The following is a 24,708-nucleotide window of genomic DNA, read 5'->3' on the forward strand; positions in this document are numbered from 1 at the left end:
GCAAAAACTCCTCACTCTTGGCTTCAAGGCTGTCCATCACCTCTCCCCTCCTACCTCATGTCCCTTCTCTCCTTCTCCAGTCCAGCCCACACCCTCCGCTCCTCTGCCGCTAAACTCCTCACTCTACCTCGTTCTCGCCTGTCCCCCTCTCGACCCCCGGCCCACATCCTCCCCCAGGCCTGGAATGCCCTCCCTCCACACATCCACCAAGCTGGCTCTCTTCCTCCCTTCAAAGCCCTACTAAGAGCTCACCTCCTCCAAGAGGTCTTCCCAGACTCAGCCCCCTTTTTCCTCTTCTCCTCCCAATCTCCCCCACCCTACCTCCTTCCCCTCCCCACAGCACCTGTATATATGTTTGTACAGATTTATCACTCTATTTATTTTACTTGTACATATTTACTATTCTATTTATTTTGTTAATGACGTGCATTTAGCTTTAATTCTATTTGTTCTGACGACTTGACACCTGTCCACATGTTTTGTTGTCTGTCTCCCCCTTCTAGACTGTGAGCCCGTTGTTGGATAGGGACTGTCTCTATATATTGCCAACTTGTACTTCCCAAGCACTTAGTACAGTGCTCTACACACAGTAAGCGCTCAATAAATAGGATTGAATTAATTAATTAATGAAACCAGTATTGGCTAGAGCACGGGCCTGGGAGACAGAAGGACCTGGTTTCTTATCCCGGCTCCACCACTTGTCTGCATTGTGAACTTGGGCCAGTCACTACCCATCTCGGTGCCTCAGTTACTTCATGAATAAAATCAGGATTAAGACTGTGAATCCCCTGTGGGACATGGACTGTGTCTAATCTAATTAGCTTGTTTCTACCCCAGTGCGTAGTACAGTGCCTGCCACCTAGTAAGCACTTAATAAATACCATTAAAAGTAAAATAATAATGGCATTTGTTAAGCGCTTATTAAGTGCCAAGCACTGTACTAAGCAGTGGGGTAGATACAAGGTAATCAGGTTGTCCCACGTGGGGCTCACAGTCTTAATCCCCATTTTACAGATGAGAGAACTGAGGCACAGAGAAGTTAAAGTGACTTGCCCAGGGTCACACAGCTGATAAGTGGCAGAGCTAGGATTAGAACCCATGACCTCTGATTCCCAAGCCCATGCTCTTTCCACTAAGCCATGCCCTGGGAGCAGGGACCATGTCTAATTTCCACCTGCATATTCTTTCCCAGCACTTAATTATAATGATCTATATATAGAAGCATTTACCAAATACTGTGACTACTAATAATAACTTTCATTGAGTACTCATTACGTACAATGCCATATCCTAAGCGCTTGACGAGTATACACCAAATAAACGACCCATTCTCTCTCCTCAAGGAAGTTAAATTCTAATGGGAGAAAATGACATAAAAGTGCTTACAGAGTAATCAAAATAAGGTATTGAATGTTCAATTGAATAAACATAAATTGAATATAATAATAATAATGATGGTATTAAGTGCTTACTATGTGCCAAGCACAGTTATAAGCACTGGGGGGAGGAATGCAAGGTAATCAAGGTTGTCCCACATGGGGCTCACAGTCTTCATCCCCGTTTTACAGATGAGGTAACTGAGGCCCAGAGAAGTGAAGTGACTTGCCCAAAGTCACACAGCTGACAAGTGGGGGAGCCGGAATTAGAACCCATGACCTCTGACTTCCAAGCCCGGGCTCTTTCCACTGAGCCGCAAAGGAGCTGAGTATAAGAATATATAAGAACAGAAGCAGTGTGGCCTAGTGGAAGCAGCGTGGCTCAGTGGAAAGAGCCCGGGCTTTGGAGTCAGAGGCCAGGGGTTCAAATCCCAGCTCCACCAATTGTCAGCTGTGTGACTTTGGGCAAGTCACTTCACTTCTCTGGGCCTCGGTTGCCTCATCTGTCAAATGGGGATTAAGACTGTGAGCCCCATGGGGGACAACCTGATCACCTTGTAACCAACCCAGCGCTTAGAACAGTGCTTTGCACAGAGTAAGCGCTTAATAAATGCCATTATTATTATTTATTATTAGCGGAAAGAGCAGTGGCTTGGAAGTCAGAGGACCTAGGTTCTAATCCCAGCTCCTCCGCCTGTCTGCTCTGACTTGGGCAAGTCACTTGATATCTCTATTCCTCAGTTACTTCATCTGTAAAATGGGGATAAATCTGTGAGCCCCATGTGAGACATGGGCTGTGTACTGCCTGATCCTCTTGCACTTACACCATTCATTCATTCAATCGTATTTATTGAGCATTTACTGTGCTGCAGAGCACTACTAAGCGCTTGGGAAGTGCAAGTTGGCAACATATAGAGACGGTCCCTGCCAAGTGCCTGCACATAGTTAGCACTTAACAAATACCATAAAATAGTACCTGTATTAGCCCATTGTTACTGGGAATAGATTTTGAATGAGTTAGATTAAAAATGTAAAATAACTGATCATGTGAAAAAGGCGAAACATGAATGAATGAGTTAGATTAAAAATGTAAAATAACTGATCATGTGAAAAAGGCGAAACGTAATTCTACGGCCATGTCAATTGTTTTTTTTTAAATAGGATATAATACATTTACTTGAAGAAAAGCCATTTATTTCTCCTCAAGCTTCTTTAATATTTGTCCAGAGCATCCTTTTACTGGATGATTTAATGAAAATGGAGACTGAAGACATCCAGGGATATCGCTCTTTGGGAAAAGAAAAATTAAATTATTTAATTCTGTCTCACAAGCTTATTATTGAACAGGTGAGACTATAATTTGTTCCCCAAAATTACAACCCTTCTCAAACTTTTTAATTTCCCCTTAGGAAACATGCATAAGTTTTCTCTTTTATTTCCCAAAGATTCTAACTTTTGGAGAAACTGTTGAATGGCACAAAACTGAAGTTGAATTAACGACACCACTGCAGCCTTTGAAAAACATCTACCTTCCCCATATCAACCTCCTGGCAAAAGTCAAACTGAGACTCGGTAAGAAAATGGAAATGCATGATTGCATTAGAAGAGTAGATGGAAACCCTCAAATCATTTTCTGAGTAGGCTATCTTAGGCGAACCTTTGTAAATACTCTCAGTAAGCAGAAAAGTTGCATTTATTCTATATTTTTTTAAAAGTACTGATTTTTGAAAACTCAGATATGTATTACATCGTCTATCTACTTTTCCCCACAATGTGCAGTTTGCAGTGTTCGCTTGACAGGCGTGCTTCCCTGGGTGGGTCATTTTCTTATTAAATACTCAAAGTCCCTAATGAGCTTTGGTATGAAAGTCAAAATGCAATTTTTGTTAAAGAACTGATACTGAAATGCTGGTATTTTGACATTGTGTTTAAAATTGCCTCATGTTTCATTTTCATTTAACTGCCAAATTAAGGTGGATGCACATTATCCACACATCCCTATCCTGGGTCCGAGGCATTCCTTCTATCTTACGTTCTTCTTCTTTCCTATGTTCCTTCCTTTTTGGAAGCACCAGTCCTGTTTGCTTTGCTCAGTGGACATTTTCTCTGGATTCTGTTTCCTGCTGTGGCCCCAGTTTTCCCTTGGATTGTCCAGTTTTTCATTTTTATTCTCACGCCTGATTTTAGAACGTAAGAGCATTAGAAGAGGAGATCAGAGAAGCAACGTGGCTTAGTAAATAGAGCACGGACCTGGGCTATAATCCCGGCTCTGCTACTTGTCTGCTGGGTGACCTTGGGCAAGTCACTTCACTTCTCTGTGCCTCAGTTACCTCATCTGTAAAATGGGGATTAAGACTGTGAGCACTATGTGGGACAGGGACTGCGTCCAACTTGATTAACTTGTATCTACCCCAGCATTTAGTATAGTGCCTGGGACATAGTAAGTGCTCAAGAAATACCATAAAAAAAAAACTGAAATGCCTTTGATGGGTTGGACAAAGACTTTTCCAGCCTAATAGTCCCACCCCAACGATGGTTGCAGATTTCTTGGAGGAACTGTTTTATATGTAACCCAATGGAAGGGAGCGTTAATCAAATAGCTCACTTTTCTTCTCTAAAAAAACCTCCCAATATCCTCAGGTACATACGTGAGCCCTCTTAGCCTTAACTTTTCCTTCTTACAAGCCTCAATTTCCCCAGTAATAACCCATTATGGAGCACTCATTAATTAGTTTCTCTGAACTCTTCAGAGCCTTTTGGTATTTTTGGTTTCCACAGTATCTCAGGGTAGCAAATTGCAAACCCACTGCCCAAGTCAAGAATTATTCAATTTGTGCAGAGCACTATACTAGACATCTGGTAGAGTACAATAGAGTTGGTAGACCCTGTCCCTGCCCACATGGAGTTTACAATCTAGTGCATCTCCTGTAGATGACTTTGAAATTAAAGTTTTAATCTTCAAGGGCAACCCCTCATCCTAGGGTGCTGGAGTTTGGCGAGCCAGTCTGCTGTTACCCTATTCCTGTACTTCATCATCATCATCAATCGTATTTATTGAGCGCTTACTGTGTGCAGAGCACTGTACTAAGCGCTTGGGAAGTACAAATTGGCAACATATAGAGACAGTCCCTACCCAACAGTGGGCTCACAGTCAAAAAGGGGGAGACATGATTTTTCAGGCTCTAATCTTGCCCTCTAGGTTCTTTTTTCTCTTTAGTGATGGATGACAGTTTTTTTAGTCGGTCTCTGTAGGCAAGTTCTCCATCCCTCTAATTACGACGCCTTGCCCTGTATTATTTTTCAAGTTCTGTGATATATTTTCTAAAGTGAAATGCTGAGAACAATATTCTAGGTGTAGATGCATCATGGTTTATTGGGCACAAAATTCTGTATTTTTAAATTTGGTTTAATGCCATTTCTGATAACACTCAGCATTTTTGTCCTCTTCTGCTGTCACTGCACTGAGTCGATAATTTGTAAGAGCCACCAATAACCGCGAAATCTCTTTTCCTGGGTTATGATTGATAGCTCAGAGCCAATCAGACGGTAATTGTAGTTTGGATTATTTTTCCAAGATACTTTTTCTTCTACTTGGTCATGTTGATGCTTCTCTGACACTTTTCTGCTTATTCTCAGTTTTACTTGATCACCTGCAATTCATCTCTATCAGCATAACTTTTCACTACCTGGAGATGCTCCGTGGTCCCTGATAACTTGGAAATTTCACTGTTCACTTCCTCTTCTAGATGATTTTGAAGATGAAACGGTTTCTAGAATCAATCCATGGAGAGCCCCACTAATCATAAAGCAGCGTGGCTCAGTGGAAGAGCATGAGCTTGGGAGTCAGAGGTCTTGGGTTCTAATCCCGGCTCTGCCACATGTCTGCTGTGTGCCACGTGATGTGCACATGACTGGCGTGTGGTACGCACGTGACCGCCAAGTGACCCACACGTGACCGGCGCGTGCCGCGCACGTGACCGCCATGTGATGCGCACACGACCGGCGTGTGGCACGCACACGACCGGCATGTGGCACACACACGACCGGCATGTGGCACACACACGACTGGCGTGTGGCACACACGTGACTGCCATGTGGCACACACGTGACTACCGTGTGACGTGCACATGACCAGCACATGATGAGTATGTGAACGCCCCGTGACCGCCATGTGATGCACTTGTGTCCGCTGTGTGCCATGCACGTGAGCACCACGTGACCTTGGCGTGTCACGCACGTGATCCCCGCGGGTGAATCCCGGGCCGTGCCCGTGATCACAGAGTGTCGGGCAGCACCTGTCACAAAAGCAGCGCTGCTCTCTTGGTTCTTGGCCTCATTTACTGTTGAACAGCTTGTTTTCCGTGATATTGCATCACTAACAGATCGGTCACCGGCTTTCCCATCAAAACAGCACCAATTTATGCCGCGTCTAGTGCATGGAGTTGATGTTTATTGAGCTCTTCATTTTCCCGCTCTGTCAATACTGTGAAGAATGGAGTTTGTAAATCGATGTATCTTTGGCAGGAAATGAGTTTTCTTTTATAGCGGTAATGGAGATCTCAGCCCCAAATGACACTATTTTAAGAGGATTCTTGTTTCTTCAGATTCCTGATAGACACCTTTTGGTATTTGGTGTAGTCGGAGAAAAGAACATATTAGCTGCACATTTTAATAATAATAATAATAATAATAATGGCTCTTTTTAAGTGCTTCCTGTGTGCTTTTTAAGTGCTGGGGAGGTTACAAGGTAATCAGGTTGTCCCACGGCTCACAGTCTTCACCCCCATTTTACAAATGAGGTAACTGAGGCCCAGAGAATAATAATAATAACAATAATGATGGTATTTGTTAAGTGCTTACTATGTCCCAAGCACTGTTCTAAGCATTGGGGGGATACAAGGTGATCAGGTTGTCCCCTGTGGGGCTTTACAGTCTTCATCCCCATTTTACAGATGAGGTAACTGAGGCACAGAGAAGTGAAGTGACATGCCCAAAGTCACACAGCTGGCAAGTGGTGGAGCCGGGGTTTGAACCCACGACCTCTGACTCCAAAGCCCGGGATCTTTCCATTTTAGTTACTTAGTCGACACACTGATTCGCTAGTTGAATAATCGCTTTGTAAGACTAGTGAAAATTACTTGAAGCCATTTTCATCTTCGAGGGCAAATACAAATTAATAAACTCGTTGCTTCCAGTACTACCTATTTGGTTCGGTAGTTTCTCAATTTCTTCAAAGGGTTTGCTTTGCATTTGTGATTGTTTTAATAAATGTATGTTGAACCTGAAGTACTTTCAACTATTATCGAGGATGTTTTGACTAGAAATTGAAAATGACGAAGACAACATAGATATAATAACAATAATGATGGTATTTGTCTTGCTATGTGCAAAGCATTGTTCTAAACACTGAGCAGGATACCAGGTGATCAGGTTGTCCCATGTGGGGCTCACAGTCTTAATCCCCATTTTGCAGATGAGGGAACTGAGGCCCAGAGAAGTGAAGTGACTGGCCCAACGTCCCACAGCTGATAAGCGGTGGAGCTGGGATTTGAACCCATGACCTCCGACTCCCAAGCCCGGGCTCTTTCCACTGAGCCCTGCTGCTTCTAAAAAAGACCATGTTCCCTTCCCCAGCTTCCATTTTTCATATTGTAAAATCCAAATCTACAAAATATATGTGAAAACCTGTATTAGATGTTCCTCTCAAGACAAACATCCCTCAACTTTCCCCTTGTAATTCAGTTAGTGAATACAATCTAAGAGACCTACGATTAGGTAGGAGACCTACGATAAATACGATTATCGATTGATAATAAATACGATTGATGAAATAAATACGATTGACCTGTTAAATCCAATTATTGAGGTCAAAGGTTATAATTAATATTAATAATATTTCCAGGCATTTATTCCTCTCTTGTCTCCAATTTTCTTAAGCATCATTAAAATCTGAATAAGTTGTGTTCATCTACTCTTTGATTTTAATAGGGTATTTCTTCAATTTTTAATAGCAAGCTGTGTACCACAAGCGGGTTTCAGTCTCTGTCTGAATCAAGGATTTTTTTAAAAATGGTATTTTTTAAGCGCCTACTGTATGCCAGTGAGTATACTAAGCGCTAGGGTAGATAGAAGGTTGTCAGGCTGGACACAATTTGGCCTTTGTTGGGAATTGCTGCCACTCAATAACTTGACCACTTGACTTCGTTTTCTACAAAAGCGACTTCTTTGAGCTTTTCTCTTAGAAGAACTGCAAGAATGCCAATGATGCAGAGAAAGATTCCTATTAGGATAGTATGTCTGCAAGGCATTTTATCTGTTTATTTTTGAAGTACATTAATAAGTAAGTAATTGTTGGGCGAACAAAAACCTTCAAGGTGGCTCATAACTTTGGGATTTCAAAAGGAAGAACTGAGAGGTTATTTAGCAGTTTGATATTGCAGGATCTTAGTAGCTGTAATTCAGTAATAACCAAACAATACGGAATTTGTGCCTGAGCACAAGCCCATTGTAAATCTAGTCTCTCTCAAACTGGTACAAGTACGTGGAGGAAACTGGAACCTAGAACAAAATAAATATTTTGTTTGTATTAAAAAATAAACACAAAATAAATATTTTGTGTTTTTATAATAGATTTGGATTTTTTTCTTCTAATTTGACAATTCTTTTTTTAAAATTCTAGGATATGAGTTGGCAAAACAAGTAGCTTGCACTGCACAGAGAAAGGATCCATCGAAATGGTTACCAGCTCTTCAGCTCCTTAGAACAGCATTAGAGTTATGTCGGGCATCAGCGGTGGTGGAATTTGATCTGGAAGCTGAAATTCTGTTTCAGAAAGGTGAGGACTTTCGTGGGCTTATGATGCTTTAGCCTTCTCCTTTTGTCCATATTTGCAGATTACAGTCATGGTCTAGCCACTTTTCATGCAGCACGTATTAAATACAAATCAGCACTATTACTTCTGCTGCACCTATTGTGAAAATAATTCAGTGTTCTATATAAAGATTTCCTACTCCAAAGTAGACTACTGTTTTATTTTCATATACTTCAGTCAGTCGGTAATATTTAGTCAGTGGTATTTTTGAGCACTTATTAAGTGCTTGGAAGAGTACAATACACTAATAGACAAATTCCTTACCTACAACGATTTATTCATTGTCCACAGAGTGGGCAGAACTCCACTCTTAACTCTGGGAAATACCAATAAAATTAGTAGAAATGATCCCTGTCCTTAGAGAGCTTGCAATCTAGCGGGGGAGAGAGACGCTAAAGGAAACTACATATTAAATCAGTCAATGTCAAGTGCTTGCTACGTGCAGGGTGCTGTGCTAAATGATTGCACAAATGCAATACGGTAAAGTTGGTAGACATGATCGCTGCCCAAAAGGATCTTTCAGTCTAGGGTGGGGAACTAAAAGTCTAGTACCTGTATATATGTATATATGTTTGTACATATTTATTACTCTATTTATTTTACTTGTATGTATCTATTGTATTTATTTTATTTTGTTAGTATGTTTGGTTTTGTTCTCTGTCTCCCCCTTTTATACTGTGAGCCCACTGTTGGGTAGGGACTGTCTCTATATGTTGCCAACTTGTACTTCCCAAGCGCTTAGTACCGTGCTCTGCACACAGTAAGCGCTCAATAAATACGATTGATAGTACGGGAAATAACTGTCTAAATATGAAGAAGTAGTGCCCAGTGCTTAGAATAGTGCTTTGCACATAGTAAGCGCTTAATAAATGCCATTATTATTATTATTATTATTGTGGGAAGCTCACCCAAGGAGGAGAAAAGTGGCAAGATAGGTAAAAATAGGAAATTAGACTGGCCATCGCCTCTCAGGGTCGCACCTAGAGAGATTCCAGTACTCTACCAGTCTCGACTGTGGGAGGGAGAGTCAAGCAGAGGCATAGCCATTCCATTCCTAGCTTGGGCAGTGGCTAGCGAGTGGCAGGCAATCTGCTACAGGGCAAAACTCACCCGTGCTGGGCAGCAGCGGTATGGGAGAGAGCCGAGGATGGAGACTCAGGTTTACTGCGTGGAAGGAGGCAATGGTAAACAGCTTCCGTGTTTTTACCGAGAAAACTTTATGGATCCACTACCAGAACGATTGTGGATGGAGGTGGGGTGTTCTGGGATAGATGTGTCCACGGCGTCGCTGTGGGTCAGACGTGACTCAGCAGCACAAGACGGCAACAAGACTGGCCATAAATAATTTGAAGATCATTGTATTTATCTGTACATTTGTATATTTGTACATCTGTACATTATCTGTATATTTACTGTATCAGCCTCCTCTCCGATCTCCATCCTCTTGTCTCTCCCCACTTCAGTTCACACTTCACGCTGCTGCCTGGATTGTCTTTGTCCAGAAACGCTCTGGGCATGTTACTCCCCTCCTTAAAAATCTCCAGTGGCTACCAATCAACCTGCGCATCAGGCGGAAACTCCTCACCCTGGGCTGCAAGGCTGTCCATCACCTCGCCCCCTCCTACCTCACCTCCCTTCTCTCCTTCTCCAGCCCAGCCTGCACTCTCCGCTCCTCTGCCGCTAATCTCCTCACCGTGCATCGTTCTCACCTGTCCCGCCGACGACCCCCAGCCCACGTCATCCCCCTGGCCTGGAATGCCCTCCCTCTGCCCCTCCGCCAAGCTAGCTCTCTTCCTCCCTTCAAGGCCCTACCGAGAGCTCACCTCCTCCAGGAGGCCTTCCCAGACTGAACCCCCTCCTTTCTCTCCCCCTCCTCCCCCTCTCCACCCCCCCGCCTTACCTCCTTCCCTTCCCCACAGCACCTGTATATATTTATATATGTTTGTACATATTTATTACTGTTTTACTTGTACATATCTATCCTGTTTATTTTATTTTGTTAATATGTTTTGTTTTGTTCTCTGTCTCCCCCTTCTAGACTGTAAGCCCACTGTTGGGTAGGGACCGTCTCTATATGTTGCCAACTTGTACTTCCCAAGCGCTTAGTACAGTGCTCTGCACACAGTAAGTGCTCAATAAATATGATTGATTGATTGGTTACAAGAACATAATAATAATTGTGGTATTTGTTAAGCACTTACTGTGTGCCTGGCACTGTACTAAGTGCTGTGGTGGATACAGGTAAATCTGATTGGACACAGTCCCTGTCCCACACGGAGCTCACAATCTCAATCCCCATTGTACAGAGAGAAGCCGCATGGTTCAGTGGAAAGACCACGGGCTTTGGAGTCAGAGGTCACGGGTTCAAATCCCTGCTCCACCGACTGTCAGCTGTGTGACTTTGGGCAAGTCACTTAACTTCTCTGTGCCTCAGTTACCTCATCTGTAAAATGGGGATTAGAACTGTGAGCCCCCCGTGGGACAACCTGATCATCTTGTAACCTCCCTGGTGCTTAGAATAGTGCTTTGCACGTAGTAAGCGCTTAACAAATACCATCATTACCATTATTATTATGAGGGAACTGAAGCACAGAGAAGTTAAGTGACTTTCCTGAGGTCACACAGTAACAGAGGTGGGATTAGAACCCTGGCCCTTCTGACTCTCAGATCCGTGTTCTGGTCCTAGTTTCCTCCAACAGAGGTGTTCAGGAGAAAATATCCCGTCAAGAAAGAACTGGATTGTAAATGGTGGAAAATGAAAGAGTAGAAAAGTAGAAAGGAGAGGTAGAGACAAGAAGGAAGTCAGACCAGGAAAGAGTATAGGTTGGGGAAACTGAGTCGAGGAGATGGACAGGTAGGAAAAATCTGCTTGATGTTCCATTGGGTGTCTCCCCCAAAGAGGTGTCTCCCCAAAAGACAGACCTGTTCATTTAGTACCTCCTTCCACCTTACATTCCTGTTTCCTGGTACTGGTTCTAGTTTTATCTTGCATTTGAGAAAAATGATGGAGTCTTCTATTGCTTGCCAGTGGAGAAAATAAACAAAACAGTCTGTTTTCTAAAGCATAAAATAGGCTACAGAATGCAGGAAAGTGCCCAACAAGTTCAACTGTGGTTTATCTTTTTCTTTCAGGTAAAGTGGAACGCCAGCTATTTTTAGTAGATAATCCAAAGCCGATGACAAACGATGATTTCTTTGAAGCCATAAAACTCAGCCAGAGAAATGATCAAAACTATGGGTAAAAAAATTCAAAATATTTCAACACATTATGCCTCAAGATTTGGTTATGATCTTGATATTGTTATTTCATATGGTTTATGTTCATATATATATGTATATATATTTGTATATGTTTTCTAAGGGCCAAACCTTGAATTATGTCCTGGTACTTCATTTGTATTCTTGCCCAAATGGCTTGGAAGTTCTGCCAGTTGATTTTCTGCCTTGCTGCTCAGTTGCATGGCTTAACTCAGATTTGAATTGAATCCGGGGATTTTTGAAATCACCCTCCTGGTGGTAGTCTAATTTGGCAGGCACAGAACCCTTCCTTGTATTTTGTGACTCTCAATCCATCAATCAACTGTATTTATTGAGCGCTTACTATGTGCAGAACACTGTACTAAGCACTTGGGAGAGTGCAATACAACAGAAGTAGCAGATACATCCCCAGCCCAAAATGACTTTACTCTTCTTCTTCAGAATGCAAAGACAGTCCAAGGAAAGCCAAAGTAAGATAACTGGGTGGTTTGGCACACACCATTCATTCAAACATATTTATTGAGCACTTACTGTGTGCAGAGCACTGTACTAAGTGCTTGGGAAGTACAAGTCAGAAACATATAGAGACGGTCCCTACCCAACCGTCTCTATATGGGCTCACAGTCTAGAAGGGGTCACGCTGCCCACCCCACCAATCCAGCTATATGCAGAGTGCTCCTTGTCTGCATCCCCTATCTGGGTTCACTGCTGGGGCAACCTCAGGATGGACGCTCAGTTGAGGAAAACTTCCTATGGGCCTCTGGCTAACTTGTCCTAGTATCCAAGAGAGGGTTTAGTCTCTCTGAGTTCAGATTGGCCTGTGGCCATAATGACAATGAGGATAATAACAATAATGGTATTTGTTAGGCGCTTACTTTTTGCCAGGCACTGTACTAAGTGCTGCCGTGGATACAGGCGAATCAGATTGGCCACAGTCCCTGTTCCACATGGGGCTCAGAGGTTTCATCCCCATTTTACACTTGAGGCACAGAGAAGTGAAATGACTTGTCCAAGGTCCCCCCAGCAGAAAAGTGGCGGAGCTGGGATTGGAACTCAGGGCCTTAGACTCCTAAGCCTGTGCTCTATCCACCACTTCACACTCACTTCACACCCAAATCTCCGCAGTTGTCCTGAAATCTCCGGACCTGACCTCACGTGCGTCTACGGGGCCTGTGCAGGGGTTGTACCAATCTGGAACTGGATGTACTGACACTCATAGTGCTTTCTAAGGCCAGTGGGATAGGAGATAATCAGGTAGATCCTAGATACAAGATTATCAGGCTTGTATAGGATAATCAGATCCTTCCCAGCCCTGTCCTACACAGGGCTCACAGTCTTAGAGCAAAGGAAACCACAGTTTTATCCCCAATTGACAAACTAGACTGTAAGCTTGTATGGGCAGGGAGGGTGCCTGTTGTATTTTTGTGTTGTAATCTTCCAAGCGCTTAGTACGGGGCCCTGGATGCCGTAAGTGCTCAATAAATACAATTGATTGAGGAAACTGAGGCACATATCTGTATAAGATCACAGAGCTGGCAAGTAGCAATGCTGGGACTAGAATCTTAGTTTCCTGACTCCCACGCCCCTATTCTTTCCACTAGGCCATAGATCTCGAAGAGATTGTAAACTCTTTGAGGGCAGGAATTGGGTCTATCAACTCTATTGTACTTGCCCAAGCACTTAGTACAGTGCTGTGCACACTGTAAGCACTCAATGAGTACCATTGATGGATTAATGGGAGCTGGAGATCAGCACAAGGTAGGGTAACCAGTTTAGTCAAGGTAGTTCCAATTCTAGGAATTTGTATATTTTTCTAAAATTTCCCCAGCCACCTTACAAACTCTCGAGGAGTGTCCTTACTGTAGGAGAATAATAATTGCAGTATTGAAGCACTTACTTTGTGTCAGGCACTGTACTAAGGGAAGCAGTGTGGCTCAGTGGAAAGAGCACGGGCTTTGGAGTCAGAGGTCATGAGTTCAAATTCCGGCTCTGCCACTTGTCAGCTGTGTGACTTTGGGCAAGTCACTTAACTTCTCTGTGCCTGTTACCTCATCTGTAAAATGGGGATTAGGACTGTGAGCCCCACGTGGGGCAACCTGATCACCTTGCAAACCCCCCGGTGCTTAGAACGTGCTTTGCACATAGTAAGTGCTTAATAAATGCCATTATTATTGTTATTATTATGGTTATTATTATGTGTGTGTGTGTGTGTGTGTGGTCGGGGTGGGGGGGAATACTAGCAAATAAAGTTGGATACCATCCCTGTGGCACATGGGGCTCACGGTCTCAATCCACAATTAACAGATGAGGTAACTGAGGCACGGAGAAAGTAGTGACTTACCCAAGGTCACACAGCAGAGAAGTGACAGAGACAGGATTAGAACCCATGACCATGGAGAATGGATGGCCTTCCTACAAGCCACAGTTAACCCGCATAGCATGCTTTTCTTACATTCAAGGTTCAGGAACTCAAAGTTAAACATCAATCTGGGGTTCCTCGAAATGGGCATAGCTGGAGATTGTGGCCTTCTCTGTTGGTCAGGAAGTCCACAATTAAGTCCTTTTTTATGTTGAGCTGTGGCCGATAAGGGGAAAAACTTCCAAGTATTCATGATTATGTGCTCTATTAAATAGATTCTGTGGGTTTGGTTTCTTTCAGGATGATAAGGAAATCCTATCTGGAAATAGCCCTGTTTTATTTCCACCTGGCAGCAATTAAAAACACCGGAGCCCCTTTAAAATCACAGGTAATAGATGGAAATATCAAAGTAAATACTGTTGATTTCAATGTAAATTTGTCAGGTCTGTACTATTGTTGATTCTGCAAAGGATGTGCAAATTATTGGAAAATCTCACATGCTAATTGGTTAAAATCCAGAGTTTCCATTCTCCTACAGTTTCTTTGTGATTCCGATTTCACTGTTAATGAGTCTGGGAAAGAAATATCAGTATTCTACCACAGTCTTCCATTCATTTAGGTTTTGGTGCCTAGTAAGGGCTGTGACAGAGTAGCAGCAGCACGACAAGGCGTAATCAACCAGTCACTGGTATTTATCGAGCACTTGCCGTGGGCAGAATTCTGTCCTAAGCTCTTGGGAAAGTACAATAAAACAGAGATGGTAGACAGGCAGAAAGTTGTAGTTGAAGTATGGAACTCCAAATCACACACCTACCTACCGGGGCAAGCACAGATCTTGACAGTAGTGCCCAGGCAAGATACTTCTTCCCAGTAATGAGGCGTGAGATGATCTCAATTCCACCTGCACTCAGCTCTCACTTAGTGTGACTCAGACCCAGACCAGGATCTAAATAATAATAACAATAATAATAATAATAATGGTATTTGTTAAGTGCTTACTACGTGCAAAGCACTGTTCTAAGCGCTGGGGAGATGTAAAGTGATCAGGTTGTCCCATGTGGGGCTCACAGTCTTAATCCCCATTTTACAGATGAGGGAACTGAGGCACAGAGAAGTTAAGTGACTTGCCCAAAGTCACACAGCTGATAATTGGCAGAGCCAGGATTTGAACCCATGACCTCTGACTCCAAAGCCCGTGCTCTTTCCACTGAGCCACACTGCTTCTCTAAATGAACCACTGTTTCTCGTGCTCTGCACACAGTAAGCGCTCAATAAATACGATTGATTGATTGATTCTCAGCCCAGCATTTCGGTCACATTTATTGAGCGCTTTCTGTGTGCAGAGCACTGTACTAAGTGCTTGGCACAGTTCTTAATGCAGTGGCCACACATTTAAAGATGCCTTGGCCCCTCCTCCTGTTCCAGTAGGATTCATACTTTTACATTCACTGCTGAGTAGTAAGAACTTTTATTTTACCCGAGAGTGTCCATGATGGAAAACCTGACCGACTTAAGGTTTCAAATTAGGGGAATAGATTATTTCCTAATTGCATAACAACTACTTTTGCTTGAATTGACACAGTGTGAATTGCTAAATTGCTAATTGCTAAAAGAAAACAAATACATTTCATGGAAGTACATTAAAGTTATCTTATAGAACAAAATAGCAAAGTGCACATTATTAAAACATAATATAAACTCTGAAAAAACCAATTATTTTTATTACACTCCTTTTTTCTTTTATCTCTTGGACAAATGTTCTACCTTATGGAAATATCAATAAATGTGATGTTTAGATTTAGCATTTTAAGAATCTGCTGAAGATGTAAGCCCGGTATGGGCAGGGATTGTCTCTCTTTGTTGCTGAATTGTACTTTCCAAGCGCTTAGTACGGGGCTCTGCACCCAGTAAGCACTCAATAAATACGATTGTATGAATAAATGGATTTAAGAGCTATAGTGATAGCCCTTGAGGGACCTTAAGAGTTCATCTACTGCCTTTCTAACTTTGCTCCAGAACTGTAGGAAAGAGTACCATAGCCTAATGGAAAGAACATAGACCCAGAAATCAGAGAACCTGGGTTCTAATCCTGACTCCACCACTTGTCTGCTGGGTGACCTTGAGCAAGTCACTTAACTTCTCTGTGCCTCAGTTACCTCATCTGTAAAATGGAGATTAAGACTTTAAACCCCATGTATAAATGACCTGGCTCCAACCTAATTAGCTTGCATCTCCGGTGAGTACTACTGGCTCATAGTAAGCTCCTAACAAATGACATTTAAAACAAAACAAAAGAAAACCGTGTCCAGGAGTGAGTTATCACTAATCTCAGATCTAGCACCTTATAGGAATAGGTCCCTTGAGTCACCGATTTGCCTTTTTTTAGAAATCTTCCCCACGGCTCAGTACAAGAATGCTACTCCTTCTTCCTTCCCTACTTACCCTTTTTGCTGCCGAGAAAATGAAGGGATAAGTTGGGAGGGAGAGGAGGAGGTGCTCAAAAACAGTGAATAGCCCATCAGTAATATCAGAAGGGAGGAAGAGGACAAATGTCGGGTGAACCTTTCCAACTTTACTTTCTTGAATAGGACTGTCTCGGTGGGCTCTTAGGATCCAACAGGATAACTGAGAACAGATGCTTTAGTTAAAGCTACTAGATTGTACTACTTCTACTGCCGCTATCCTCTTAATTTCATCCTCTTTGACAGCTTCTGTGGAGGTGCAGTAAAGCCATGATAAAATCCCTTCTTTAAACATTTCCTAAATAGGAAAGTCATATAAAGCAGCTATCAATAATTGATCAAACAAAACTGTTATTTTATGACATTTCCCTGCCTAGACATTCAAAACATGATCTTCTTGTGAATTTTAAAGTCACTAGATTTTACTAGCTATAACGTTTTTAGAGACGAAATGGGAGTTTTAAACGGCAGTCCTTCCGTCTTTATCAAGAACTATTTTGCATTCCATCAGCTCTCCCCCTCCTACCTTACCTCGCTGATCTCCTACTACTACAGTCCAACCCTCCCGCTTCACTCCTCTAAAGCCAACCTACTCACTTTATCTCAATCTCCTCAGTCTCACTGCCGACCCCTCACCTATGTTCTCCCTCTGAACCGGAACACCCTCACCCTTCATCATCATCATCATCAATCGTATTTATTGTGTGCTTACTATGTGCAGAGCACTGTACTAAGCGCTTGGGAAGTACAAATTGGCAACATATAGAGACAGTCCCTACCCAATAGTGGGCAAACCACCCCTCTCCCCACCGTAAAAGCCTTTTTAACATCACATCTCCTCCAAGAGACCTTCCCCCACTAAGTCCTCATTTCCCCTAGTCCCTTTCCCTTCGTCCTTTCACTGAGTGTGTATTCTTTAAGCACTTCCCCCTCAGCCCTACAGTTATGTACAGATCCGTAATTTATTTTAATGTCTGTCTCCCCTTCTAGACCGTAAGCTCCTTATGGGCAAGGAATTTGTCTACCTGTATATATGTTTGTTCAGTTTTATTACTCTATTTTGCTTGTACATATTTACTATTCTATTTATTTTGAATAAATAAATTATTTATAAATGATAAATAAATTTATAAATTATTTATAAATTATTTAAAATGATGAGCATTTTGCTTTAATTCAATTTATTCTGATGACTTGACACCTGTCCTCTTGTTTTGGTTTTTTTTCTGCCTCCCCCTTCTAGACTGTGAGCCCGTTGTTGGGTAGGGACCATCTCTATATGTCACCAACTTGTACTTCCCAAGTGCTTAGTACAGTGCTGTGCACACAGTAAGCGCTCAATAAATATGATTGAATGAATGAACTTTGTTTCAAACCATCCATCATATGTTTTGAGCGCTTACTGTGCAGTGTGCCCTGTACTAAGTGCTTGGGAGAGGACAATGTAACAGAGTTGCTAGACATATTCCCTGCCCGCAATGAGCTTATGGTCTAGGTAGAAGCAGCATGGCTCAATGGAAAGAGCCCGGGCTTGGGAGTCAGAGGTCATGGGTTCTAATCCCGGCTCCTCCACTTGTCAGCTATGTGACCTTGAACAAGTCACTTAACTTCTCTAAGCCTCAGTTACGTCACCTGTAAAATGGGGACTAAGACTGAGCCCCAGGTGGGACAGGGACTGTGTCCTACCCAATTTGCTTGTACCCACCCCAACGCTTAGTACAATGCTTGGCGCATAGTAAGCTCTTAAAAACCAGAATTATTATTATTATTATTATTATTATCATCATCCTTTTTCTTCTGACTATACCTTTTCTAGTTTCTCTGGAATTTGCCTAGGAATAACATGATTATTATTATTATTATTGTTGTTGTTGTTGTTATAGTCCTTAATATAAATGAGTGAATTACGGATAGGTACATAAGTGCTGTGGGGTTGAGGGAGAGGTGAGTAAAACATGCAAATCCAAATGCAAAGGTGACACGGACGTGGGAGAAGAAGAAATGAGGGCTTAGTCTAAAGGCCTCTTGGAGAAGATAAAATAATAATAATAATAATAATAATGGTATTTGTTAAGTGCTTACTATGTGTCAAACCCTGTTCTAAGCTCTAGGGTAGAAACAAGGTAATCAGGTTGTCCATGTGGGGCTCACAGTCTCAATCCCCATTTTTCAGATGAGGGAACTGAGGCACAAAGAAGTGAAACGACTTGCCCAAGGTCACATAGACAAGTGGCTGAGCTGAGATTAGAACCCACAACCTTTGACTCCCAAGCCCGGGCTCTTGCCATTAAACCATGCTGCTCCTGGGCTTTCAGTAAGGCTTTGAAGGCGGGAAGAGCGATCATCGGAAGGATATGAAGAGGGACGTGGGTCACGGGACCACAGCAAGATGGACGAGATCGAGGTCTAGGGAGCAACTTGTATTCGAGGAGCGAAGTCTCCCAAGCACTCAGTACAGTGCTCTGCACACACTAAGTGCTCAATAAATGCCACTGAGCAGTGGAAAGAGCCTGGGCTTTGGAGTCAGAGGTCATGAGTTCAAATGCCGGCTCCACCACTCGTCAGCCGTGTGACTTTGGGCAAGTCACTTAACTTCTCTGGGCCTCAGTTACCTCATCTGTAAAATGGGGATTAACACTGTGAACCCCACGGGGGACAACCTGATCACCTTGTAAATTCCCCAGCGCTTAGAACAGTGCTCTGCACATAGTAAGCGCTTAATAAATGCCATTATTATTATTATTATTATTATTATTATATTTACTTTTGTCATATTTTAGAATGTTGCTGAACAGCCAAACGTATCAAAAGTAAGAATCTCACCTCAGTTTGAAAAACACAGTACTTTGGCCTGGATTGCGATAAGAGCTGCTACCCAGGTTGGTGTGACTTTTCTTGTGCAGTTGATTCTCTTGTGCATTTCTTCTTAATTTTGTCATAACTGCGTTCTGCTTGTAACGACTGTGAAGGACAGCGCAGTACCCCCATCCTGAGTGAGGAGAGTTTGTATTCCCTGGGGTTTCTGCAGGAATGATTTTTGCATGTTGAAAAAGAGACCCTATGAATGCAGTGTTCTTAATCTTTTCTAGCCAGCCCCGCACTGTTTACTTCTCCTTTTATTTAATGAAAATATTGGCAGATATGCTTGTGAACACATTTGACATGTGGATAAATGTCAACTGCATCCAGGTGAGGTCGCATTATTTGATATCCCTTATTATGATTAAATAATTAACATTAATGATTTATCTGACTGTGACATGGATTTTGTGTCAGGGAACCGTGGACTGTTTCCTGACATTTTAAAAAATCAGTCCTGCAGATGTTTTATTGGCATAAGGAACTTTACTTTGCAGTTTTGCATTTCTGAAAACGGATGTTTTCGTGCACCTTCATTGAATAGATTCTAACTTGTTCTTTTAGGTCAATGAAGCCATGGTAGCATCTCAGTTACTAATTGGAAAGAAGAGTGTTAAGGAGCATCCGGTTAACTATACGACACAGATACACATCCCACAATTTGCTTACTTAGATCTTCTTACATCATACACAGATTATTTGAATGGTAGGCCTGTCTAATCATTTTTATGGAAAAGGCTGGGAGGTTATATATCTAAGTATCGTAGGTTAAATACTTTATTTTATATCAAAGATCCAGATAAGTCAGTCATCCATATTGTGCTGGAATGATAGGACATATACTGTATGACTATTTAAATTGCTAAATTAACTTAGATGGGCATCAAGAAAGAGAAATTTATGCTAGTGTCATTTTAAAAAGTGGTATTAACAAATATCATAGATTAAAACCAGTATTTGAATCGGCGCTCAGCACACAATAAGCTTCGATGAATATCATGGATTGATTGATGGTTATCTAAAAGCACCCTGAAAAAAAATCTACCCCTACCCCAAAAAGCTGCTTTGGTTGAAATTAGAAAGCAAACCCTTAAGAAATCTTGTCTTCAGAGTTGTAGAGACCCAAACGTGAAGTTAACTCAATGAATATTAGATCTGTATCATCTGAGAACAATTCAGGGCCATTTAGTAAATCGATTTTCAGTCAGCAGCACCGTTGTAAGAGGGTGGCGGTCCGATTGAGATGAATCAGTTCGTGGCTTTTATTAAGTGCTTACCGCATGCAGAGCACTCAACTAAATGCTTGGGAAGTACAACAGAGTGAGTAGACACACTCCCTGCCCTTAAGATCTAATGGTCTAGGCTGGGAGACAGATATTAAAATAAATTACAGGTAGGGAAAGAAATGGAGTATAAGAACCTGTGCATACGTATTGTGTTTATATGGTAAGTAGGGTTGAATGCCTAATTGCTTAGAGGGTACAGGTACAAATGCATAGGTGACACAGAAGGGAAGATCATATAAGGTGGGAAGATGAGAGAATCAGTCAGGGAAGTCATATTGTCCATACTGTCCCAGTGGATTTCTTTACATGAGAAATAATAGGGTCTAAAGTTTGGGGAGATTTTATGATCTTGGCTAAAAACTAAATCTGGGTAATCTTAATTAAAAACCAAATGACTTATTTCTCTAGGGAACTTATCTAAATAAGCAGAGATGTCTTTTGAGAACTAATTATTGTCACTGACTGTGTCCATTAGTAAAATGCTGCTACAGTTGTTATGAGCAAACCTTTGTGGAAGAGGGGTGTAAAATTGGAGGGCTCGAATAAAATGAGCATTCGTCGGGCCCATTAAAAAAACTGCAGAAGTCCCTCAGATTGTTTAAACTCCTTGGCATGAACCTGAAGATAGAGCCAAATGAAAAAAAAATTAAAATCAAGAGAAAGCAAAGCTTTTGAACTGTTTTGGTAGAATTATAATAAATAGTGCGATTACAGGCTTTAAAATTAGACTTCAGTGAAATCTGCATTTCTAAGGGCTGCCTAATTCCCATGCAAGGAATGATATGTTTATTTTATGAAACCAAGAATTCAGTATAACACAATAATGCTTTGTCCCCGTCACTTGATTAATGATGTGAAGTATTTGGTATAGATTAACTATACTATTTTGAAGATCGCATCTCCCCCAAGGGGTCTTTTAAACCCTTTTCCCTGGCTTGCTCGCCCTTCTGTGTCATCTACGCACTTGCATCTTTGACCTTTGGACATTTGATATTTGTCCCACCTCAACCCCACAGCACTTATGTACACGTCTTTAATGTATATATTATAAATTGCTTATTTATTCATCTAAATGTCTGTCTCCCCCTGTAGACTGTAGGCTCGTTCTGGGTAAGAAACAGTCTGCCAATTCTGTTGTATTGTACTGTCCCAAGCAGTTAGTACGGTGCTGTGCACATAGTAAGAACTAATATATAAGTATTTAATTGAATTGAATCTATATCGTACCAAAGCCTTTTGGTTAGTATTTTCTCTGACGTAGGCATTCCTGTTTCCATTTCCTGTTTTGAAGCAGATAATTCCCTCTGCCTTCAGGAAATCAATCAATCAATCATACTTATTGAATTCTTACTATGTGCAGAGTGCTGTACTAAGCCATCGGGAGAGGACAATATCATAATATAACCGAGTTGATAGACACATTCACTGCTTACAGAGAAGCAGCGTGGCTCAGTGGAAAGAGCACGGGCTTGGGAGTCAGAGGCCGTGGGTTCTAATGCCGGCTCCGCCACTTGTCAGCTGTGTGACTTTGGGCAAGTCACTTAACTTCTCTGTGCTTCAATTCCCTCATCTGTAAAATGGGGATTAAGACTGTGAGCCCTACATGGGACAACCTGATCACCTTGTATCCTCCCCAGTGCTTAGAACAGTGCTTTGCACACAGCAAGTGCTAAACAAATGCCATTATTATTATTATTATTATTGTGAGCTTACAGTCTGGCTCGTCCTCAAGACTGTAAACTCTTGGGCCGAGAATGTTTCTGTTTATTATGTTGTAATCTCCCAAGCACTTAATACAGTGCTTTGAACACAGTAAGTGCTCAATAAATATAATTGAATGACTCAATGATAACCGTGATGATTGCTAGGAATAAATATTCATGCAATATTAATTTTTGGGACTTTCAGATGGCCATCTAGCTACTTTCAAAAATCCGTTATTCCCTTCAACTCCAAATGAAGAAGTCAGTGAGAGTCTGAAAAAAGAATGCAGATCAGAAAGTGAAGTTAAGAAAATCAACGAGGACCAACTGACTGTTACATGGGTCCACCTTGTGCGTTATCATAATCACTTAATGAGACTTAACAATATGGGTACTCTGCTAGGTAAGATATTCATTCTTCTTTTCTTCAGAAACCTGCATTATTCCCCTTTCAAGTAGTAACCACTCATTTCTTCATAAACCATTACCAGGTCCTGACACCCCTCCAGCAGGAGAGATGAGGTTTAGATGTATTTCCCGTGAGGTTGTCATATGAAATCTTTTTGCACGATAGCATTTACCATCCCCACACCTCAAATGAGTGCTCCAACCAGTTCGGCTGTGAGACGCTGACTTTAGACCCACTAATGGATCGCTTCCTCCTACAGTTGTCTTTGAGAAGGGTAATGGCGCAGCCATCTCTAAGAAATGTCACACAGTGACAGCTTTTAAAAGGGGCCAGATGTCCACCATCTTTGCAATGTCCCTCTTGTCTGCCCGCACTTCAGGGAACCCTTAGACGATGGCTTGCCTCAGTAACCCTCTAAAGACGGTCCTGATTTTGTTAAAAGTAAAAGAATTCTTAGAATGCGTAGGAATACCATCCAAACACACACCTCTTAGTTGATCAGTGAAAAGAAAAATAAATGGATGTCTTCAGGACATAGATTTTACCGTCAATCCATATCCCTTTAAAAACTGATTATGAAAAGCTTTAGAAACTAGGCTATAAAATAATGAAATACTCAATGTGCAGTCTCAGAATAGGCACATGATTTCTATCATTTCCTATTTGAGGCTGTTCATTTCTCTAATATGGATAATATCCACTGCAGGAATAAAAATCTGATGATCTTGTATCTATCATAATGCTTGACGATTAATAATATCACCTGATACTTAATGTTAAGACTTAATACCGTAACAAATGCCCTAATCATTATTATAGTTACCATAATAAACACCATAATAATAATAATGTGCATTATGGTATCAAGTGTTCGTATTAAGTATTAGGCAATATTATTAACTGTCAAGCATTTTCATTATTATTAGTCTATAAGGGTGCTCAACCCACAAATTATTTATGGGGTTAATTTTGTCGACTAATGAAAGCTTTCTCTTCCTAAAGCATCTTCAAAGCCAGGATCTGGAATGCCTTCCACAGATGATGCCCTGTATACTTCTGTTTTCAATCAAAAACTTGTTCTACGCTTGAGAGAAATGCATTATTTCTTAAAACTCTTTTTGCATGCATATTCATTCTGCTGTGTGGAAGAATTCCCCAAAGACCTTCTTCAAGGGTTAGAAAAGCCAGCTGAAGGTGAAAAGACACATGGGTCAGTAGTTAAGGTAAGGAAAAAAAAAAATCAGTGATTCATAACTGTAGCCCGTATTAAGTGTATCTGCTGTATCTTATGCACGTTCCTCAATCAATTGCATTTATTGAGTGCTTACTGCGTACAGAGCACTGTACTCATGGCTTGAGAGAGTGCAGTATAACAGAGTTGGTAGACGCAGTCTCTGCCCACAATGAGCTGGAGGGATTTTTTTTTTAATGGGAGTTCTTCCTGTGACCAGAATCTGCACGTCAGACATTACCCTTTGAAAAAGAATATTGCTTGTGGAGAAAGTGCTGGAGCCACATATCACTGAATCCCTGCCGCAACCTGTGGCATCTTGGCACTCTTATCAGCTGTAAGAACTTCAAGAACTATTAAGCTGAGAGTTTCTGGGCTCCTGGGTTCTCCCCATTCCCCAAAGCTCTTGGAGTTTTTCTTTTGCCTCGTGATGTAAACACCTCACATTTCACGCCATCCCAGGACCCAGAGCTCTTGGAATTTTTCCTTTGCCTCATGATGTAAACATTTCCTGCCACCCCTCCCTCGATTTTACAACAAAGCCTCTACAAACACAGGTGAATCTTTAGGGTTTTGGCCAATACACTCCAAATTCTAGAAGCTTGCATAGTTTAATTGTGAAGCCACCCAATCTTCTGAGCGGGGGGCACAACCGGGAAGTGGGAGGTGGGATCCTCACCATGGAGACAGGGGAAAGGAGTCCACCAAGGAATGCGTGTGGAATTTGGGGGTGGGGAGCGGACTCTGTCACAAGACCTCTTCCCCAGAGCTGACTCCCGCAGCAGGGGCCAGAGGGAGCCCCGTCTGGGCTCTTGCTTCTTGTTCACGGGCCAGCCTGAACTCCAATCAATCGTATTTATTGAGCACTTACTGTGTGCAGAGCACTGTACTAAG

At 42.0% G+C, this 24,708-nt stretch overlaps 1 protein-coding gene and 1 non-coding gene across 2 annotated transcripts in view; both read left to right on the forward strand.

The window, feature by feature from the left end:
* The window catches only part of CFAP54 (cilia and flagella associated protein 54), a 186,264-nt gene that overhangs the window by 137,660 nt on the left and 23,896 nt on the right, over positions 1–24,708 (forward strand). The window contains exons 56-64 of the mRNA XM_038756067.1: positions 2,538–2,723; positions 2,822–2,948; positions 8,056–8,211; positions 11,380–11,485; positions 14,165–14,252; positions 19,107–19,205; positions 19,750–19,891; positions 22,380–22,577; positions 23,586–23,806. Coding sequence (XP_038611995.1) covers positions 2,538–2,723; positions 2,822–2,948; positions 8,056–8,211; positions 11,380–11,485; positions 14,165–14,252; positions 19,107–19,205; positions 19,750–19,891; positions 22,380–22,577; positions 23,586–23,806 — 1,323 coding nt within the window. The remainder of the gene's footprint in view (positions 1–2,537; positions 2,724–2,821; positions 2,949–8,055; positions 8,212–11,379; positions 11,486–14,164; positions 14,253–19,106; positions 19,206–19,749; positions 19,892–22,379; positions 22,578–23,585; positions 23,807–24,708) is intronic.
* LOC119937356 lies at positions 9,210–9,347 on the forward strand. The gene has a single exon (XR_005454032.1). It is a non-coding gene; the product is annotated as a small nucleolar RNA SNORA7 (small nucleolar RNA).

This window comes from Tachyglossus aculeatus, chromosome 14 (genome assembly GCF_015852505.1).
Source record: "Tachyglossus aculeatus isolate mTacAcu1 chromosome 14, mTacAcu1.pri, whole genome shotgun sequence".
NCBI lineage: Eukaryota > Metazoa > Chordata > Mammalia > Monotremata > Tachyglossidae > Tachyglossus > Tachyglossus aculeatus.